The sequence below is a fragment of the Bidens hawaiensis genome, unplaced genomic scaffold (genome assembly GCF_021521415.1).
Source record: "Bidens hawaiensis isolate Kalapana, Puna unplaced genomic scaffold, B.hawaiensis_p1.1 tig00057610_1, whole genome shotgun sequence".
Lineage (NCBI taxonomy): Eukaryota > Viridiplantae > Streptophyta > Magnoliopsida > Asterales > Asteraceae > Bidens > Bidens hawaiensis.
Window position 1 is genome coordinate 11227 of NW_027500372.1, and position 18670 is coordinate 29896.

The 18670-nt window shown below is 36.1% G+C and overlaps 1 protein-coding gene and 1 pseudogene across 1 annotated transcript; both read right to left on the bottom strand.

Moving 5' to 3' along the window:
* Positions 1 to 5954: 5954 nt before the first annotated feature.
* On the bottom strand, positions 5955 to 7223 carry LOC143601909 (F-box/LRR-repeat protein At1g67190 pseudogene; annotated as a pseudogene).
* A 2090-nt stretch (positions 7224 to 9313) lies between these two features.
* Positions 9314 to 11764, bottom strand: LOC143601910 (cytochrome b-c1 complex subunit 9, mitochondrial-like). The gene is made up of 3 exons (XM_077079182.1): positions 11645 to 11764; positions 9521 to 9568; positions 9314 to 9361 (listed from the first exon to the last, which is right to left on the bottom strand). The coding sequence occupies exons 1-3, from the start codon at positions 11762 to 11764 to the stop codon at positions 9314 to 9316; spliced, it is 216 nt and encodes a 71-aa protein (XP_076935297.1).
* Between the last annotated feature and the right edge of the window lie 6906 nt (positions 11765 to 18670).

The window sequence follows — 18670 nt, forward strand, 5'->3', positions numbered from 1 at the left end:
TTTTCAAATAAAAACATTTTGATCAAGTACTAAGGGGTTGAAGTCAAATTGGGGTGATCTGGGGAAAGTCAAATACGTTTTGAGAAGAGATAGGAGGCATCACAGGTCCATGAGTGATGTTCATTTAAGATTTATGCCGAACTGAACCTAATTCATATCACTGATGCAATGAAAGTCATACTAAGTTTTGTTTTACCTGCTATCAACCTGTCTCTTTATGTCATAATAACGCTGAACATGAATCCTTGTGACAGCATCTTAAACAATATGATTTCATGTTCGGATCTTTTCGTAAAAGACGACGATTTTACAAAACTGAAATTTGGTCCCGTCTGCAAAAATCTCAAAACGTATTCTTGTTTTCTTTATGTTTTATGTTTTTTTTATTTATTTGCTTTATATCGAAATCACTCTCCTCGAAACATGTGATTTAACTGGGTCGTTTTCAATATGTTTATATTACTTTGGGCTTTAGACTGGATTGTCAGGTATGAGATTACATGTCTTTGGGCTGAAACAAAGGGTTGGGCTTGTTTGTGGTTACTCGACCCATCTCTTTTGGGTATAAATGATATTTATCCCAGATTTTGTTCTCATTCATTCAATAACACTTTCAAATTCTCTCAAACCACTCAGCCGAAAATCCCACAAACATAAGCTAATCACATTCTATTGTATTTGGTGCTCTTTTGATCGTGTTACAGGTAATGAGTGATCTCTAAACTGCTTACTCTTGTGAGATGCAAGGATTTAAGCCGTCATTGACTTGGAGAATTGTTTTAGGGTTAATTGTTGGAAGTTAAAGGGGTTGCGTTGCAGGATTAATGGAGATCTCGATGACTTGGAGAAGACGACACACATTCCAAGAAGAAACCCAAAGGGTTCTCTGTCCCCAGCTGTCAAGGAGTTCTCAGTTGACTTTCGTTGACCGAGATCTCCCAGCCTTGACCGAGAACTCATGTTCTCGGTTGACTTTCGTTGACCGAAAACGCTGGGATTAACCGAGAACTCATGTTCTCGGTCAATCTGGACAGAAAACACTTGTTTTTGACAGAAAACCTTATTAGACCGAATCTCTTGTTGACAGAAAACTGATTGTAGACCGAGATCAATTGTGACACTATTATTATATTTTTCTATTGGCCCACCAAATGTGATCTTGTCATCATTGGCCCCTCATGTCTTAAAAATGACTAGTTTGCTTTAAAATATAACTATAGTCAAGTTTGTATTTACTAACTTGATTCGTTTGGTGCAGAAATGGCTGATCAAGCTCCGTTAAAGTTTGTGGACACACATAACATAGTTGGACATTTGTTTGATCCACCACTGGCCCACAAGGAATTCAAGTCTATGATTGTCGGCCTCAACACTGGCAGGATTTCTCATGCATTACGAAAAAACCATGTCATTTGCAGAAAGATGATCACTGATTTTTGGAATAATGCCTAAATCAATCCACGAGGAGCAGATGGAGTTGTGTCGATAGACTCCAAAGTGCAGAATAAGCCGGTCGTCATCACAGAGACTATTATAAGGGATGTGCTTTTGTTTGGTGATCAACCTGATCACCCGACAGAATACTCTGCTACTGCCGTCTCTGAGATTCTTACCAGGATGGGTTATGAGGGTGCTTATCCTCCAGCAATCAAGAAACTATTTCACCCATACTGGAGGTTTTTGATACACACGTTCTTCACATGCGTGTCAGGAAGAAAGGGGGGATCTGACGAGATCAGTCATACTCAGATGTCTGCTATTGTTGCTCTGATCATGGATTAGAATTATAACTATTCCAAGTTCGTTTTTAATGAAATGATGAGCAATCTGAAAGGGAAAAAGAAAGAGATGTTCCTCATGTATCCTAGATTTCTGCAAATGATTTTTGACTCTCACTACACTGACCTTGTCAAATCTGTTGATACATTGGGTTAATGAAGCAGTCCAGGAAAGGCTCCAAGATTTTCTATCAGGGCCTCAATGCTCTGGAAAAGTTTGGTAAATTTGTTGAGACTGAAGCTGTATCAGTTACAACTCAAATTGTTGATGAACATGTGACACCTGTTCAAAGGCAGTCTGCTGCATTCGAGATCAGTTCAGAGGAAAAAGAAGAGACAGAACACCGTGAAAAGGATACTGCTCTGACTGATGAGCAATTAAGAGATTTTGAAGTCTTCAAAGAATTATTACAGTCAACCACTCTGAAGCCTCCTCAGGCAGTTGTTGTAAATGAAGAAGTTGATATCCCTGAGGAACCAGCCGCTGATCTCATTCCACGAAAGCGCAGAAAGAAAGATCCGAGATCGGGCGTGCTGGTTCGTGAAACTGAAACAACAACCACAACACTAGCAACAACAACAACCACTAGCCTACAGCAACAATCACAACCTGAGTCACAAGCTCTAGAGACTCAAGTTGAACCATTTTCATCCACTGCAGAGCCACTGACTCAAGATCAGATGCATGATGACATTGCTCGTGATTTTGATTTTGAGTCAGATATTCCATCCACTGATGAGGCTACTATGTCATACACTGATGTTGCTTCTGGATCTTCTGGCCCGTCCAATCTGGGTCAATCAAGCTCAAATGTTTCCGAAAAGGTTGCTCAGATTCTGGCTATGCAAGAAAGATATTTGCAAGATAAAGGCAAGGGAGTGGTGCTTGAAGATGCTCCCGTTGATGTGCAAGCTCTTCAACGTAGAGTCTTTGAACTTGAACAAGATTCTGTCGTGAAAGACGTGCGTATTCAAGAGCTGGAAGCCAGCAATTCAGATAAAGACTCCAAGATCAAAGAGCTTCAGTCCAACATGGGAGAGTTAACTGCCGTTTATCTAGACCTCCAACAAAAACTCGTTCAGAAGTTTGGAGATGAATTCAAGAGCAGTGATGATAAAGCCTCAAAGATGCCCAACGTTGATCAAAGTGGTAGATCTACTATTCGTCAGGCTGAAAGTATAGATGAATCTGAGACGCTGAAACAGTATCTATCTGAACCTCCACTCACCAAAGAAAAGTAATATAGAATTCAGAAGAAGCTACTGGTGATGAAAAACTCCAATCAGAATGTTGAATCATCCGATCACCCAGACAGATTCGTTGTTACTCTTCAAAAGGGTTTTTCGGATAAGTATGGAGATCGTTCTGGAGTTGTGTCATGGGGTTTTGATGCTGAAAAGAACATTTGGTGGGTTAAACGGAAGACCGGGACCACTGAGTACTATAATAAGATGAAAGACTTTAGTTCTTGGACTAAGGTGGATCTCAGTGATTTGATAAACTCCCCATTCCACAATCCAACAAATGATAAACATGGTAGGGATTTCTGGAACTTTATGAGAAATCAAGTTGATCAAGGCTTTCCAAAGATGCCAACTGCAGACTCATTCTTGAAGAAAGCAAAGGGGGTCGTGGATCTAAAGACAGGAAAGACAATGGTCAATGTCATGTGGCCTGCTACAAAGAAAGTTACTCGTATTCCTGTGCCTAAAGTTATTCCAGATGGTACTCTGGATAATATGAGATTCTTGATGTATGACAGTGAAACTGCTATCGTGGTTGTACGTCTGCAGAAGGGCAAAGGGCAGTATAGATTTGTTGACCCACGAGATCTACTGAAGCTTGGAGAGAAAGACATCAAGACACTCAGTGCATTTCAGATAATTGCCGACCCGATTTTTGAACCGGCTGAAAAAGAATATACAAGCATGGTGGCTTCTATTATCAGATGCAAATTTTGGGCAGGTGGTTTGAAAGACGTTGACATCGATTATATGGAGCATAATTGAGAACCAAGCTACAAACCAAGGGGGAGATTGTTGGGCCTAGTTATTTGGTTTGTACTTAGTATGTTTGTTTTGTTTGGGCTGTGTATGTAAACCGAGATCCATTTGGATCTCGGTGGGCTTTTGGTTAGTATTGGGCTTGAGTGGTTAGTTCCCTATATATATAGAATGCATTGTATAGGGTTAAGGGTTGTTCGTTCACTTGTATTTCTGGCCGTCTAGTATCATAGACGAGTATTGTATTAATAGTGCTTAAGCACCCGACGTTAATATTAACGTGTGTTTTGAAGCAAGTTCTTGGTACTGTGTTTGTGTTCTTAAATCATCCAGTATTGGAATTCCGCACCAACACCTAGATTGTTGATATCATAATTGTAGTGATCCAGATTCGAGACTTATAATCGGTTTTTGTTTTGGTTTGGTTTTTCGGTTTGGATTTTTCGATTTGTTCAGTTTCGGATCGGTTTTTTAGGTTTCTTGCACACTACTTACTTATAGTCAGTCATACCATATTTGTAGTTACTAAGATGTTGAAAAAATTGGCGAGAAATCATTAATTTATAGCAAATCTATCACACAAAGGTATAATAAAGTTGTCAATCTAAAATTTATTCATAGATGCTAAGATTTAAGTTTATTTGCAAATTTAACAATTTTTATAACAGTCAGGTTGTAGCAGAACAGTGAAGAATGTGATGGTGATTCATATGTTATTGTTACATGAGAGTAGAACTAAATAGAAGACTCACAAAACAAATGATAAAAACAGTGGATAATGATTTAAACCGAAGTTTATATCAAAAGCGATGTACTACATTTTTAATTTAGAAAATATGATGAGCAAATAGTTATAACTATAAATTCCCCATTTTTAATAATCTTGTTAATAAGTGCATCAATGTCATGAAACTTGAATCCGTGTAAATCAGCACCAAAATCCTCACAGGGTGTAAAAGTTGACTTCAAATAGAGATTGAGTTTCTTTGTCATTATTCACATACTGGTATTTAATACTGTAGTCACAAACGGAAACGTTTTTTATAATATAACTCATATCTTTAAATATGTATCTCACAAATCTGTACATAAACTTTTTTTAATATACTCTCATGAATCATGTTTCCCTTACATTTAAAAAGAATTAAAAATTCTAACATATTAAAAAAAATAAAAAAATATATAGGTGGCAATGACGACCTAGTAGTATATATTAACACACATATCAAATTATACTTGTTTAAAAATAAATATCATGTCCTTTGAGATGATTTGCTCAGCTTTATCCAAAACATGATTATCCCAATACCGGATTACACGAACTTCCATGAGAGAACTTTACAAATAATCAAAGAATTTGGATTTACATGTAATAAGCTTGGTAAATGATTTAACCAGATGAAACAAACGGATTTTTAGGGATAAACATCAAGTTAAAAGATAAGAAGAGAAAACAACCTATAAATCTCAGAAAGTTTTAATATTAAAAATAGTATGTGTTAAACAATACGTTACCTAATAAACCAGGATTGTAGCTTCCAAAATAAACATAAACAAAAAGGGAAGTAATGTAAATGTTTCAACCTGATTAAACAAAATTTTAGTTTTGAATTTATGGGTTTTGGTTTATAGTGTTAAATTTATCTTTTTGAATTTTTATAGGAAATATGATAGTTAGGGACATGAAATTATAAGTTTGAATACATATATTGCATATATTGGAAATGAGTTAAAAAGAGGAGAATGGTTAAAAGAGTGACAAGTGGCATAAAAAGTAAGTAGTAGATAGTAGATCTCGATGCCATTACAAGAATAAAGTAATTAAAATATTATATTTAGTTATTTATTAAATGAAACAACTCTGAAAAAGACGTATTTATTATTCATTTATACAAAACTTCAAATCATATAAACTACTCCACTTGGATAATTTGAAACTAAAAAGCCTTTTGTCTTCTATTTTGTGGTAGGTCACTGAGAAACTGACCCCATCCCCAATGCTTGACATTTTTATCCATCTTGAAACAAATAAAAGAGTAACAAAATGATACATTAACAAACATATATCAAAAGCATATAAATAACTTAATGGCACCACAAGAGACATCAATCAAAAGCATATAAAAAAGATTGCCATGAGAACTATTCCATAAAAAAAATATTTCAAAACCTTTATTCATATATAAACTGAACATCAACATGAATGTACTTTCTCATAACTTGAACAACTGATGAAGTAAAACCAGCCAACATATGACACTCAACATGTGTTTTTGACTCAGAAACAACCCCATGAATAACTAACTTCTTAAGATTCAAACACCTTTCAAGCAAACACGCGACCCAATCTGCAAAATGCACATCAAGAACCGTCCATCCAACATCCAAAGCCGTCACATTCACCATCGAAGACGAACCCTGCAAGCTATAACTAAGAACACCCTCTTTCAACTCATCTCTCAACTCATAACTCAACGCAAGATAGTTCAATTCAGGGAAACATAAAGCAATCGATTCGAGGTCAACAAAGTCAACCTCGTCAGCAAACACCACGTTCCATAACCTTAACCTTCTCAGTTTAGAAGATTTTGATATTATCTGATAAAACTTTGACCAAATGATGGTGAAATTGCTTACATCAATGACTTCAAGATCATCCATAGGGTCAATAATGTCGAGATGCAAGATGCTAACGTCATCCATCTTAAAATGCTTCAAACTACCATTCCCACTTAGCTCAAACAACTCGAGTGCACAATCTTTCAAATGCAGCTTCTCAAGATTATCGGCTTCTAAAGTAAACTTATCGCTTCGATATAGACTTTCTTCAACGTTTGACTAGTCAACTCAACCGTTACTTGAGCATCAGTGATGGCAATCTCGGGACTTATAAGCCCAAAAAACTCTATCTTCAGGCACGCGGTGAGCAACAAATTAAGATCCAACGATGAAATTTTAACATAGCTCAAAGAAAGCGATTTCAAGAAAACAAATCTTTGATAATTCGGGTCAACTCCCGTGATCGAATTATGAGCCAAAACCAAAAGCTCAAGCTTCTGCCGCGCACAGATATCAAGAATATTCACATTCGGCGTGGTACGCACGTTATAAAACAAGCAGCGTAACGTCTCTCGTGTGTACATTAACCACGCAATAACCGCAGAAGCCGTAAACTCATCAACATCATCCATTAATATAGACAGACCTTGTAACCCTTTGGTTTGGAATATCGTCTGCGTGATCAATATCTCGAGCCGGCTCGTAGTGAGGTCACGAAACACGGGCCAGTCATCAGAATTAAACGAAAGCATGTGCAGATGTTTATTGCAGGCTTTGCGCCATTTCTTACAGGTTGTTGAGGCGATTACGACGTCTCTAGCAGCCCTAAGGTGGGATAGTATGTTGCCGATTACTTCGACAGGAAGACGATCCATAGTATGAAATATGAATGTATGATTTATGAACCTTAATTGTGTCTATAATGACAGGAAACCTTAAGGCGCTAATTATGAATTAGATTAAAAAATTGAATGCATTGAAGAATGTGGGATTAAATGAGAAAGCGAAGAACTTGAAGTTATTCGAAAACTAAAAAAATTAGGGCAAATAATATTATTATTAGATATTTAGATACAAAGATGAATATACAAAATTCAAAACTAGGGAATAATATGGGGGAAACGAGATACCGGAATAAGAAGAATGGATGACGAGGTGTGAATAATCATCGGCGACGGTGAACGGAAAACAGAGGATATCGGAGCTGAGCCGGTGATCGGCGGTGGAATGGTGGTGGTCGGGGTAGCCTGTAATGGAGTTTTAACGGCTGGTTTTATTCATTGTGACGTATTATTAAGTTTGATAAAGATATTTTGTTATTTTTAGAAACTTATTATTATAATCTATAATTATATTTATTTATGATGATATTATAAAAATAATTTACAAAATTACTTTATTCTTTGTACAATTTTTTAGAGAATACAAACATTGTATATAAGAATACAAACATGATTTTGTACAATTTTTTTCATAAACCTAATCGCGGTACTTGGAAAAATTGATAATTAGGTTAATTAAGTAAGTTTTTAGAGAGAAAAAAATTTAGAATTTTCTTGACTATATATAACTATAACAATTTTCTAAAAGTGTACTTATGTCGTTTTTAGAAGTCTACATTAGCCAAGTTGAGTATGAGCTCCTCTAAGCTTGAGTTCGTCTCATTTAATACAAGAGAATTCGAGTTGTTTTATTTTATATTAAAATCAACTTTTATAATTTGAACTAAACTCTCATAAGTAGTTTTACAAGTTTAACCTTGACGACATGAGCTACGTTATTATTTGTTTTAACTATTCTATTAGATGCATTAATAACTATTTTATGCATAATTATTAATATAATTTTTATATATGTTATATACCAATTAGTTATTTAGTTATTGTTATCACGACTTATATACGATGATAATTATTAAACATGCATATATTTGATATACAAATAAAAGCTATATAAATGACAAGAATAAGAAGTCTAGTTGAGCTTAATAAGTGAGGCTGGATCTCTTGCTCGTTAATTAAATGAGCTTCAATATACGCTCAAGCTCAAGCTAATTCAGCCTCGGCCTAATTAATATTTTAACAAGCAAATCTTGAGTAATTGTAAACTGCTAAACTTGTTTACATATCATTTTTATCTTTTTTCAAAATTGATAATATATGTTTGTCAAAGGAATTTGTTCAAAGAAATGTTAATATTTTAACCATTTTTGTATGTGTGAAAGTTCATTTAATTGTATTAAATAAACAAAAGTATAAGTCAAATACTTTGGAATTTATGCACCTACGCAAAGTATAGAATGAAAACTCACTTGAGTAGTGAAAACCCATGAAAACCCTATGTAACATCATTTTTTTGTTGTTACATGTAATATATGTTGTTACATTTAATACAAAACATCGAAAACATAAAAAAAAATGTTTTGCTATTTTTTTTTACATTTTTTTACTAATTTTTATTTGTTTTCTTAAGAGAAAAAGTGTAAATTAACTTTAACATTTTTTTATTAACTTTAATTATGGACCACAAAATTTAATCTTTAATTAAAAACATGTGGTTGAAAATAAGTTTCTAAAGTTTTCACAACTCTAAGTGGATTTTTATTCTAAACTAACCTATGCACCTATATGTAATTAAAAAAGTAGGATCACATTCTTATCCATTTTTCCTATCGACTTCAATATACATACACCTGACATAAACTTAAATATGCAAAAACAATAACACTTGATTTTCGGACAATTACGCTAAAGATCATATAAAAGTTTGCAAAAGAATTTCATAAAGTAAGCAGAGCAATATTCAAACAATAATGAGAATTGAATCCTCTGCAAAGTTGAAGGATCTAGTTCTGTGATTACACAACCAGTTTGACCCCATAAAAAGTCAACACTTATTGCCAATGTTCATATGAATTTTATCCCTTCAAATGCCAGAAAAAGGAAAAAAAAGTATCACCACGACAACGATTTTCATTCTGTTGGCCTCTGTCCCAAAACAGAAATGTCCTCGTACCGTTTCTGCATTAAAAATAAACACTATGCTAAGAATAACCACTAGGATATGAAAACCTGAGAAGATATAATTACAAGGATTGATCGCTGATCGATTGCATTACTAGAAAAAATTACTAAGAAACATGCGATTTAATTCAAGATTCGAGAATAAGCTGGACTTACCCCGATATTGTTATTCTCCCAGAGTTTATGAACTCCATAGTCAACTGCCTGAGACACATAAATCGGCACAAGTATATCAGTCAATTGGCGGATTTCTTTTATATAAAGAACCATAAGTCCATAAATAATTGATAATCAATGAAATGACAAATAAGAAACAAAGTTAAATAGGTAAGGACCTAAGAGGGGCATTTGGGATTGCTTATCAAAACTGGTTATCTCCTCATTGTTTATTAAATAAGTTATAAGCGGTTTTAAACAAGAAAATCCAAGTGCTGATTCAAAGCAACTTCATCCACATATAATCAATGATATCACTCATGAACTTTAACAAACCAAGCATAGTACACAAACACCCTTTAACCATACAATAAAAACACTCGTGTAGCCTATGCTAACGAACTTGGTTTTTAAAATTGCAAGACGCACCAAGACGAAAGATGAAGGTGCACGCATGACGCATCATGCATGCCAGAAACTTATTTGCATAACACTTTAATATTTATGATAGGCTTTTATATCAAGTGCCCAAATTTAGATATAAATACCCTCGATATACTTAAAGGATTAACTTTGCAGACTAGTAACCAAATTACTCACTTGTTCAATCAAATTCACTCAATAATCAATACTGTGTTGTCTCTGGTGACTGGTCAGTGGTCACACTATTTTTATAACTTCTAATGCTTATACAAATAGTCATGTGGCATTATTACTTTATAAATGAAACAAGTTAGAGACCCCACGCGTTGCAGCGGCTCGAACTTAACTCGCGAAGGAACTCTACGCTTAAGTCAAAAACCCGAAAAGATTCAAACGCTCTCTTTGTAGATGCTTTAAACCGGCGTGTTGCGGCAAGGCGCTAAGTCGGTCGGTATCGGTTCGGTTCATTACAATAATGTTTTTGGCCAAAGTTGAAATGCTAAAAGTCGCGTGCCAAAAGTATAAGTGCGCAAAAATGTGATGACTAAAGTTTAAAGAACAAATAAATAACTTTGGTGGCCATAATTGAAAGTTTAAAACTTTTCAACTTGCCTTTTAAATTTTTTGGTGGCCAAAGTTGGAAGTTTCAAACTTTCCAACTTGCCTTTTAATATATAATATAAATAATTAGCAGGCTGCTGGAATCGATTGAAGGTGGAATCAAGGTCGATTAAATTGCCAAAATTATGTATAGTTTTGTACATATGCATTTTTTATTTCAACTGGTAAATCATAAAAGAGACGAGACAAGGTTTTCCACAGATCAGTTGTTTTTGTGAGTGACTAACAATGGAAGGGACCTCAATGACTCAATTTGAATGAACCAGTCGTTCATCCACTGAAGGTTCAGCAAACAATCGATGAATAGGATTGGGTTATGAACCGACTTTGATTTGGGATTTCTCGTGAACAGATGAATTGGATGTGGGATTATGAGCATCTTTTTCCAGGGAACGAAGATCTGATTTGGGATAATGAACTGAAGATTTAGCAAATGTGAATTAAAAATCCACATCACTAGTTGTAAGAAGCACATAAGCATTAACTATCAAAAAAAATAAAAATAAAAATAAAAACGGTAACCTGGCAAGTGGCAACTGGTAATTACGCAATACTGGAACAAGAATAAAACTTGAGTGACATTAGTAGAGCAAAGGAGAAACTTCGTTATTATTCTGTGAAGTTTTCCCTTTAATAAAAATAAAAATAATAATAATAATAATAACCTGTATGTGCAATCTAAAAAGGTATATAGTCAAGACTCAAGAGGCATGCACCTCATTCGACTCATGTGGTGCTTGGGATCGGTTATTAAAATTGTTCATCTGTTTGTCGCATTGTGAAATAACCATTTTGAAGAATGCAACTTGATGCTGCTTAATCAAACAAGTTATTCACCTAATCAGAAGATCAGTTTGGACAATCAAATCCCAGGCACCCTAAAAACAGCTTATTGTTGCATCAAATCACAATTCTAGTAAATATAATCAGATCTACGATGACAATATGAGGTCAATCAATCAATAATACGAGCATGTATAACAGAAACCTAATAACCTAACTAATCAAATGAAAACTAAAACATATATATATATATATAGTGTGTATTGTAAATTAGAGCAGGTGATGAATCTAGCCCACCCGTTCACCGAGGAAAGCACCGGCGATGACGAAAGTGACGTAGACGGAGTTACGGCGCATAAGTACTTTGTATAGTCCTTCAAATACTCCTCCGTTTCTCCCAGCAGCCGTGGTGCTCATCGTGGATTAATTGACGGTGAAATAATCTAGGTTACCGATGCTGCTTTGCCTTTTGTTCCTGTGGTGGATTCAGACTACATGGATTCCTTTTAAATAAAAGTTTTTTTACAATTAATCTATAATACTTATAAATGAAACCCCTAAAATACTTCGTGATGATGTGGTCGCTCCCTCATTTTACAGAAGCCATCACATTGCTTGATTTTTAAATAGAGGTCTCTCATTGATTTAACCCAAATTCATGGGTATGAATCTTACCATAACCAAATAGCTCTTAAACGGGTTATAACATCCCGTTAAATTAAAAATTAATCTTACCAATTATTTGATATTAAAATCCTATAAAATAGGGATATACTAAAATTTAATATCCAATTTAAAAAGAAAAATTTATTATTTATAATTAATAAACAATTTTATAGTAAAAAATATAAGCGGGTCATGGGTCACCAAATCTAGATAGCTTTTAAACGGGTTATAAACATATCATTTATTTATGAAACCCTTTCATCATCAAACCCTGAGTATATTATTAACTTTCTTACAATAAAGAAAATTAAAATCCAAAAAATAAATATTAAAAAACGAAAAATGTAAAACAATCATTCTCTCAAGCTATCAGATTGCAAATAAATATTAACGATTTAGAGGCAAGAGAAATATCTAGGAAGTGGAAACAAACCACTAAAAATTGGTTTAGAAGAGTGACGAAACCTCAACTTTAAAACTGAAGGGTCATTGTGCAAGAAAATATAACCGATTCACCTTAGTACCATAATTATTATTTTCCTGAACTAAAAGCTGTAAAAAATGTTGGTTTGAGCTAGACTTTTTTCTAAATTGTTTTAAAATAAGAAATATAATATTAAAAATCATAATAACAGTATATGTGAACTAACCTATAAACTTAAAACAATACATAATACACAAATAAAATTAATAAAATGCCAAGTATGATAATTGAAAGAGAAACGAAAATATTTTTTAGTCAGAGCCTCCCATCCATCCCTGATTTCTTTCACTAATAAGATATATAACTTTTTGAAAGGTTATTATTTTAGTTGATTAAGTTAGGAGGATTTAACCTTTTTATCATATTTTATTTGGAAAATACTATAAAAAACCAACCTACTTTTGGATTTTATTTACAAAAGTCCCTCAACTTTTTTTTGTGCATATTGAAGTCCGATATTTTTGAACATTATTGTGAATATGACCTATGATAGCCTATTTTGTATAATAATAAAACTACAAACATATATTATAAAAAAAAATTAGAACACAAATTCAATTCATCATCTCCTAGACATCCAATCATAACACCATCTCTCGACATCCAGATCCAACCCTAATCATTGTTCCATGTTACACTTCACTAAGAAAATGAACTACGCAGCAGCCCCACACGTACATTGGGATCGACAACTGCGTTCATTGGCGGATCCAGCTAGTAAATGGGTGGTTCCCCGGAACCACCCGAGTTTCGAAATAATAGTGTACGGATATATAGAAATACTAGAGGAACCACCTTATATATTAAGAGGGAACCACCTAAAAAAAATTCCTGGATCCGCCACTGACTGCGTTTCGGGATATGCATGACGCATTCTCCAGCTGACTACATTTTCTCCGAAGATATCGACTCTGTGTGCTCTGCCACGCCGATGACAGGTGTCGGTCCCATCCTTAAGCTCATTGTCACTGTTGCTAGCGTTCTCTCGACAATCTTCATCTTCTCATGGTGGTGTTGTGGTTGAAGGCCCAATTGTAGCGGTGTTGTAAAGGAGAATAAGATGATTGTAAGTAATTGACTTGATTTGATTTTGGGGTTATTGTAATTGTTTTCAAGTAGCATTAGTGCCAAATTAGGGCTTTAGCGTCCATGATTTTAGGTATTTTTGTAGTTTGCTTTGTTTTGATTGAATGAGCGAGCAAGGGGATTGAAGGAAAAAGAAGGTTTACTGGTTTCATGGTGGTCCTCTGATTGTGCAGGTAAGGTAGGAGATTGAAACCATAGTGTGTTTTAATTTTTTTTATTATATATAATAAATTTATGTTTATTACTTTATGAAACTTGAAACCGGCTATCATAGGTAATATTCACAATTATGTTCAAAAATATCAAGTTAAGAGACTTTAATATGCATAAAAAGAGTTGAGGGACTTTTGTTAACAAAAATCAAAAGTATGTTGGTTTTTATGGTATTTTCCCTATTTTATTTCTCTTTCCTTCTTCCTACACACACCTGCAATTACAAATCTCACCCACAGCTATCATCGTTTATCAGAAGATGCTCATCCATATTCTTTTCATTATGTTATTTCCACCATTAGTTTGGGCATTAGGATTAGAGTTTTGGAGGGTGGGCATTTTAGCTTAAACAGGAAGATCATACTATTAACTACACTAAGAATACCGGTTGGACGGTGGGCCTGTGCCCACCCTCCTTAAGCACTGTATCCGCCAATGCTTACAGTTACATTGTCCTGAATATATATCAAGTCGCAGATTGATAATCAAACACGAACTAAACGAATAACTCTCGTTTATATTAATCATAAAATCTCACTTAAAAAACTGATTTCAAACTCTCAAACCCTTACTCGGTTTGACACTTGATGAACCCTAACTCGGTTGCATCTAGATGGACCCTAACTCGGTTACATCTCGTGTGTGTCTCTAGATGAACCCTAACTTTGTTGCATCTCACACGTCATCTATAATCATGTCTAACCATAACTTGGTTTATATAGACTAACCTAACTTGCTATCCAATACATTACCTTATAATTACAATACAAATAGGAAACATAACCAACTATGACCTACTTGTTAACATTGGTCCCTTAAGTTCACCGACTTGTGACTTGAAGTTCGAAATTACTTCCAACAATATATGCGTTGTCATTCAAATACTATATATATGTATATGGCATCAAAAAGTTACATACACCAATCTTGCTTGCAGACATGAAAGAATGGTACTTCAGATTGTGCATTTTAATACCTTGTTTTAAGTGTTTTTAATATGAATTTTCTGTTCCAAAACTAATTAACCACTTTTCGTTTTCTTGAGAAAATGACTTGATATTTAACATGAGATTTTGGTGTTGGGCCAACATTGTGTTCAAACTTCAAATCAAATCTCTCTTCAACCGGACTGGAATTATAAATTTGTGTTTCAAGTTGTCCACACATAATTACATAAATATCAACATATAGATTCAAATAAGATTAGTTATATATAGAATTAATGAATTATTTTTTTTAAAAAAATAGTACAAAGTGGTGAAAATGAGAAGATGATAGTGATTTATGCAATAAAAGAGACAAACTTGCCTTAAGTGATAACTCTCAATCATCCAATAAAACATAAAGTCGTTTATAATCATTTAACAATTATCAGTTTAACCTTCATGTTTAAAGTATTTGGTACACTTTTGAAGAAACACTAATTGACCCCGGGCAGATTACGGATAATCTGGGGGTTAAATAGATGTTTCCCACGAGGGGTTAGGTCCGGCAAAGATGGTTCTTCTGATGACCTGCAAAACAGACACCGTGAGCTCGTCACTGAGAAGGGGGGGGGGGTACCTCCTTGTGACCACCCTCCGGAGTGAGAATCAGACTAGATTGCTCTTGAATATAAGTGTATATTAAGAGATTGCTAGAGAAGATAAGATAATGAGATATCAGATAATGTAAGATAATGTGTCCATACCATTCCAAGGTGTTGGAGTATTTATAGCCGAAGGTAGGTTTCCAAGAAGGTACAGCCGGCTGAATAGTATTCCTGTTCTGCCAACTGTGGGCTACGCACATGCCATGCTGGTGGTTGGTGGGTAGGCAGCGGCTGATAGTGACCAGGCCGGCTGTGTACTATTCCTTTTCCACCAACTGCAGGCTATGCACGTGCTACGACAGGTTGGTGAGTAGGCAGAGGCTGATAGTGACATTAAGTAATAGAGCATGCTGCTCGTTGTACTGTTGTCAGTGAGCTGTCGCAGCTTTGGTCAGATCTTTTGTCCATACCTCGTCAGGTACAATACAAAAGATCCTCCAGTAGCGTACGGACTGGCTTATTTGGGCGGGAGTTTTCCCGGCTTTGTGCGGGAGTATTCCCAGCTTGCTCACTCCTTCTTTAGGTGACATTACTGAATTATTTAAGAGTTAAGTGCCTTGTGCGTGTAGCCTTGCTGCGCGGGTAGCCTTCCCTGATGGCTAGTATCCGTTGCTGCGGGAACAGGCGGAGTACGTCGACCATTGGGAGGCTTTTCCTGCGGGAACAGCTTGCGTACTGCGCGTAAGGACGTCACGTCTCTGAGCATGGTGGGTCCTGCGGATCCAGTTGGTTTCTGCGCAGACGTCTCTCTTCAAGGTGAGTCTTGCGAGTTTGGCTTTTGCGCAGACGTCCCTGTTGAATGTGAGTCTTGCGGGTTCAACTGCGCAGACGTCCCTCTTTGAGGTGAGTCTTGCGGGTCCAACTGGGCTCTGCTGGGACCTACCTCTTCAATTTGGTACACTTTTTAATTTTTAATTTTGGGTTAGGTTATAATATGTAACATCCCGAAATTTCAAGATAATATTAATTATATTACTTAATAATAGAGGGAAAGTTTACTCGGGTTATCGGGATATAGATAGAGTAGGAGTTGGTATGGGTCGGGCTAGTGTTGGGTAATGGACTTGGGTTATGAACGAAGGAAGGAGAGTCCATGGGTTTAAGCCCATGATCCCTAATATAATTACCCTTAACCACCATTTCTCACATATTCCATACACACACTCAAAACACACACATTCTAACCGATCAAGATTCGAAGCCGAGACCCGAGATTTTGTTGATAGATCTGAGTTGGTAAGGTAAGAACAAATCCAACAAAGCTAATATTACTGAAAATGGTTAGGATTGGATGGGTTAACCGGACCCGAAACCCAAACTGCCCAAATCGGACCCCTAAAACGTCGATTTTAGGCCGATTTGATGGTTGGGTTTTGGAGGCGCCGATCATACGATTCCGTGGGTACCAAAATCGAGTTATTTGGCTAAGAAACGAAGGAGTTATGGGCAAACAGATCTGCAGCGCGATAACTTCGCCTGCAAGATTAAGTTCGCCTGATGAACTTCGCCTTCAAGCTTAACTTCGCCTTCAAGCGTAACTTCGCCTAAGGATAACTTCGCCTACGGCCAAGTTCGCCTAAGGATAACTTCGCCTGAAGCCAAGTTCGCCTAAGGTTTAACTTCGCCTGAAGCCAAGTTCGCCTAAGGTTTAACTTCGCCTGAAGCCAAGTTCGCCTAAGGTTTAACTTCGCCTGAAGCCAAGTTCGCCTAAGGTTTAACTTCGCCTGAAGCCAAGTTCGCCCGAGGGTTAACTTCGCCTAAAGCCAAGTTTGATTAGAAAATAAATTATAAAGCGATAAGTTAAAGTAAGCTAATACTAGGCCACCAGATTAGATCAGGCGAGTATTGATACGTGTAACTTGTACAGTCAGCCGAGCTCAGATAGAGAAGGGATTTACAGCTATCAGAAAAAGAAGCAGAGTTCAGGTGAGTTTCTAGCCCCATTCCTTGTTATGTTTTCGGGGCTGTGTGCATACTCGATGTGTTGTTAATACATTTATCCTAAGTGATAAGTGTATGTCATATGTGATATGTGTGATAGATATGAATGATTGTTTGTCGGTACGCGAACGATCTTCGGATATTGCGTGTACTGTCAGGTTAAAAATAAAGGTACGAATATTATATATCGAAGATGTATGAATATTTCAAATGAATACTTGTCGGGGCGTGAACGATCTTCGGATATTGCACGTAACGACAAGGGGTATGGTTGTTAAATGAATGAGGTAAAGAATGCCTAGAGTGTTCTTATGTTATAATGTAAGTATGTGTATATAGGTACACGAATGGCATGTGAGTTCTACGTTCGACATAGTAAGTTAGGATGGCAAATCCCTCTAGCTTCTGTCGGACATAGACTCGGCTGGTGATGGCGTAGTTAAGGACTGCGAGCCTTATACGTGAAGTAGATGATATATGTAAACGTAGATAAGGATTGCGAGCCTTATACGTGAAGTAGATGATATATGTAAACGTAGATAAGGACTGCGAACCTTATACGTAATGTAGATAGGCGTCAGCATAGGAAAGGACTGTGAACCTTATACGTGCTGTATTTGTAGCATAGGGAAGGACTGCGAACCTCGTACGTGCTATGAATTAGGTTGCAGCATAGGAAAGGACTGTGAACCTTATACGTGCTGTATTTGTAGCATAGGGGAGGACTGCGAACCTCGTACGTGCTATGAGTTAGGTTGCAACATAGGGAAGGACTGCGAACCTTGTACGTGTTGTGAATGTATGTCAGCATAGGAAAGGGCTGTGAACCTTATACGTGCTGGTTTTGTAGCATAGGGGAGGACTGCGAACCTCGTACGTGCTATGAGTTAGGTTGCAACATAGGGATGGACTGCGAACCTTGTACGTGTTGTGGATGTATTATGGTATAGGGAAGGACTGCGAACCTTGTACGTACCATAAATGGTGAACATAGGTAAGGACTGCGAACCTTGTACGTGTTCACGACCTTGAGTACAGGTATAGACGGTGAGCTATGAACATACTCTCGGTAGACTGAGGTTAGTGATTGTAGATATGTATGTATGTGTGGTAGCAAGTATGTATGTAGAACAGAAGAGTAACTAGTGAAGTATGGATATGTATCTACGGATATGTATGTATGTGTATGTATTGTATGGCGATCGATTAACTAGAACTCACTCAGCGTAGCTGACTTTTAGTATGCACGCAGGTGAGCTGATTATAGAGTTAGCATGAGGATGACACACGGCATGGATTGAACGGCTGGCATCTGAAGAAAGAAGTAAAGATGTTTTAAATA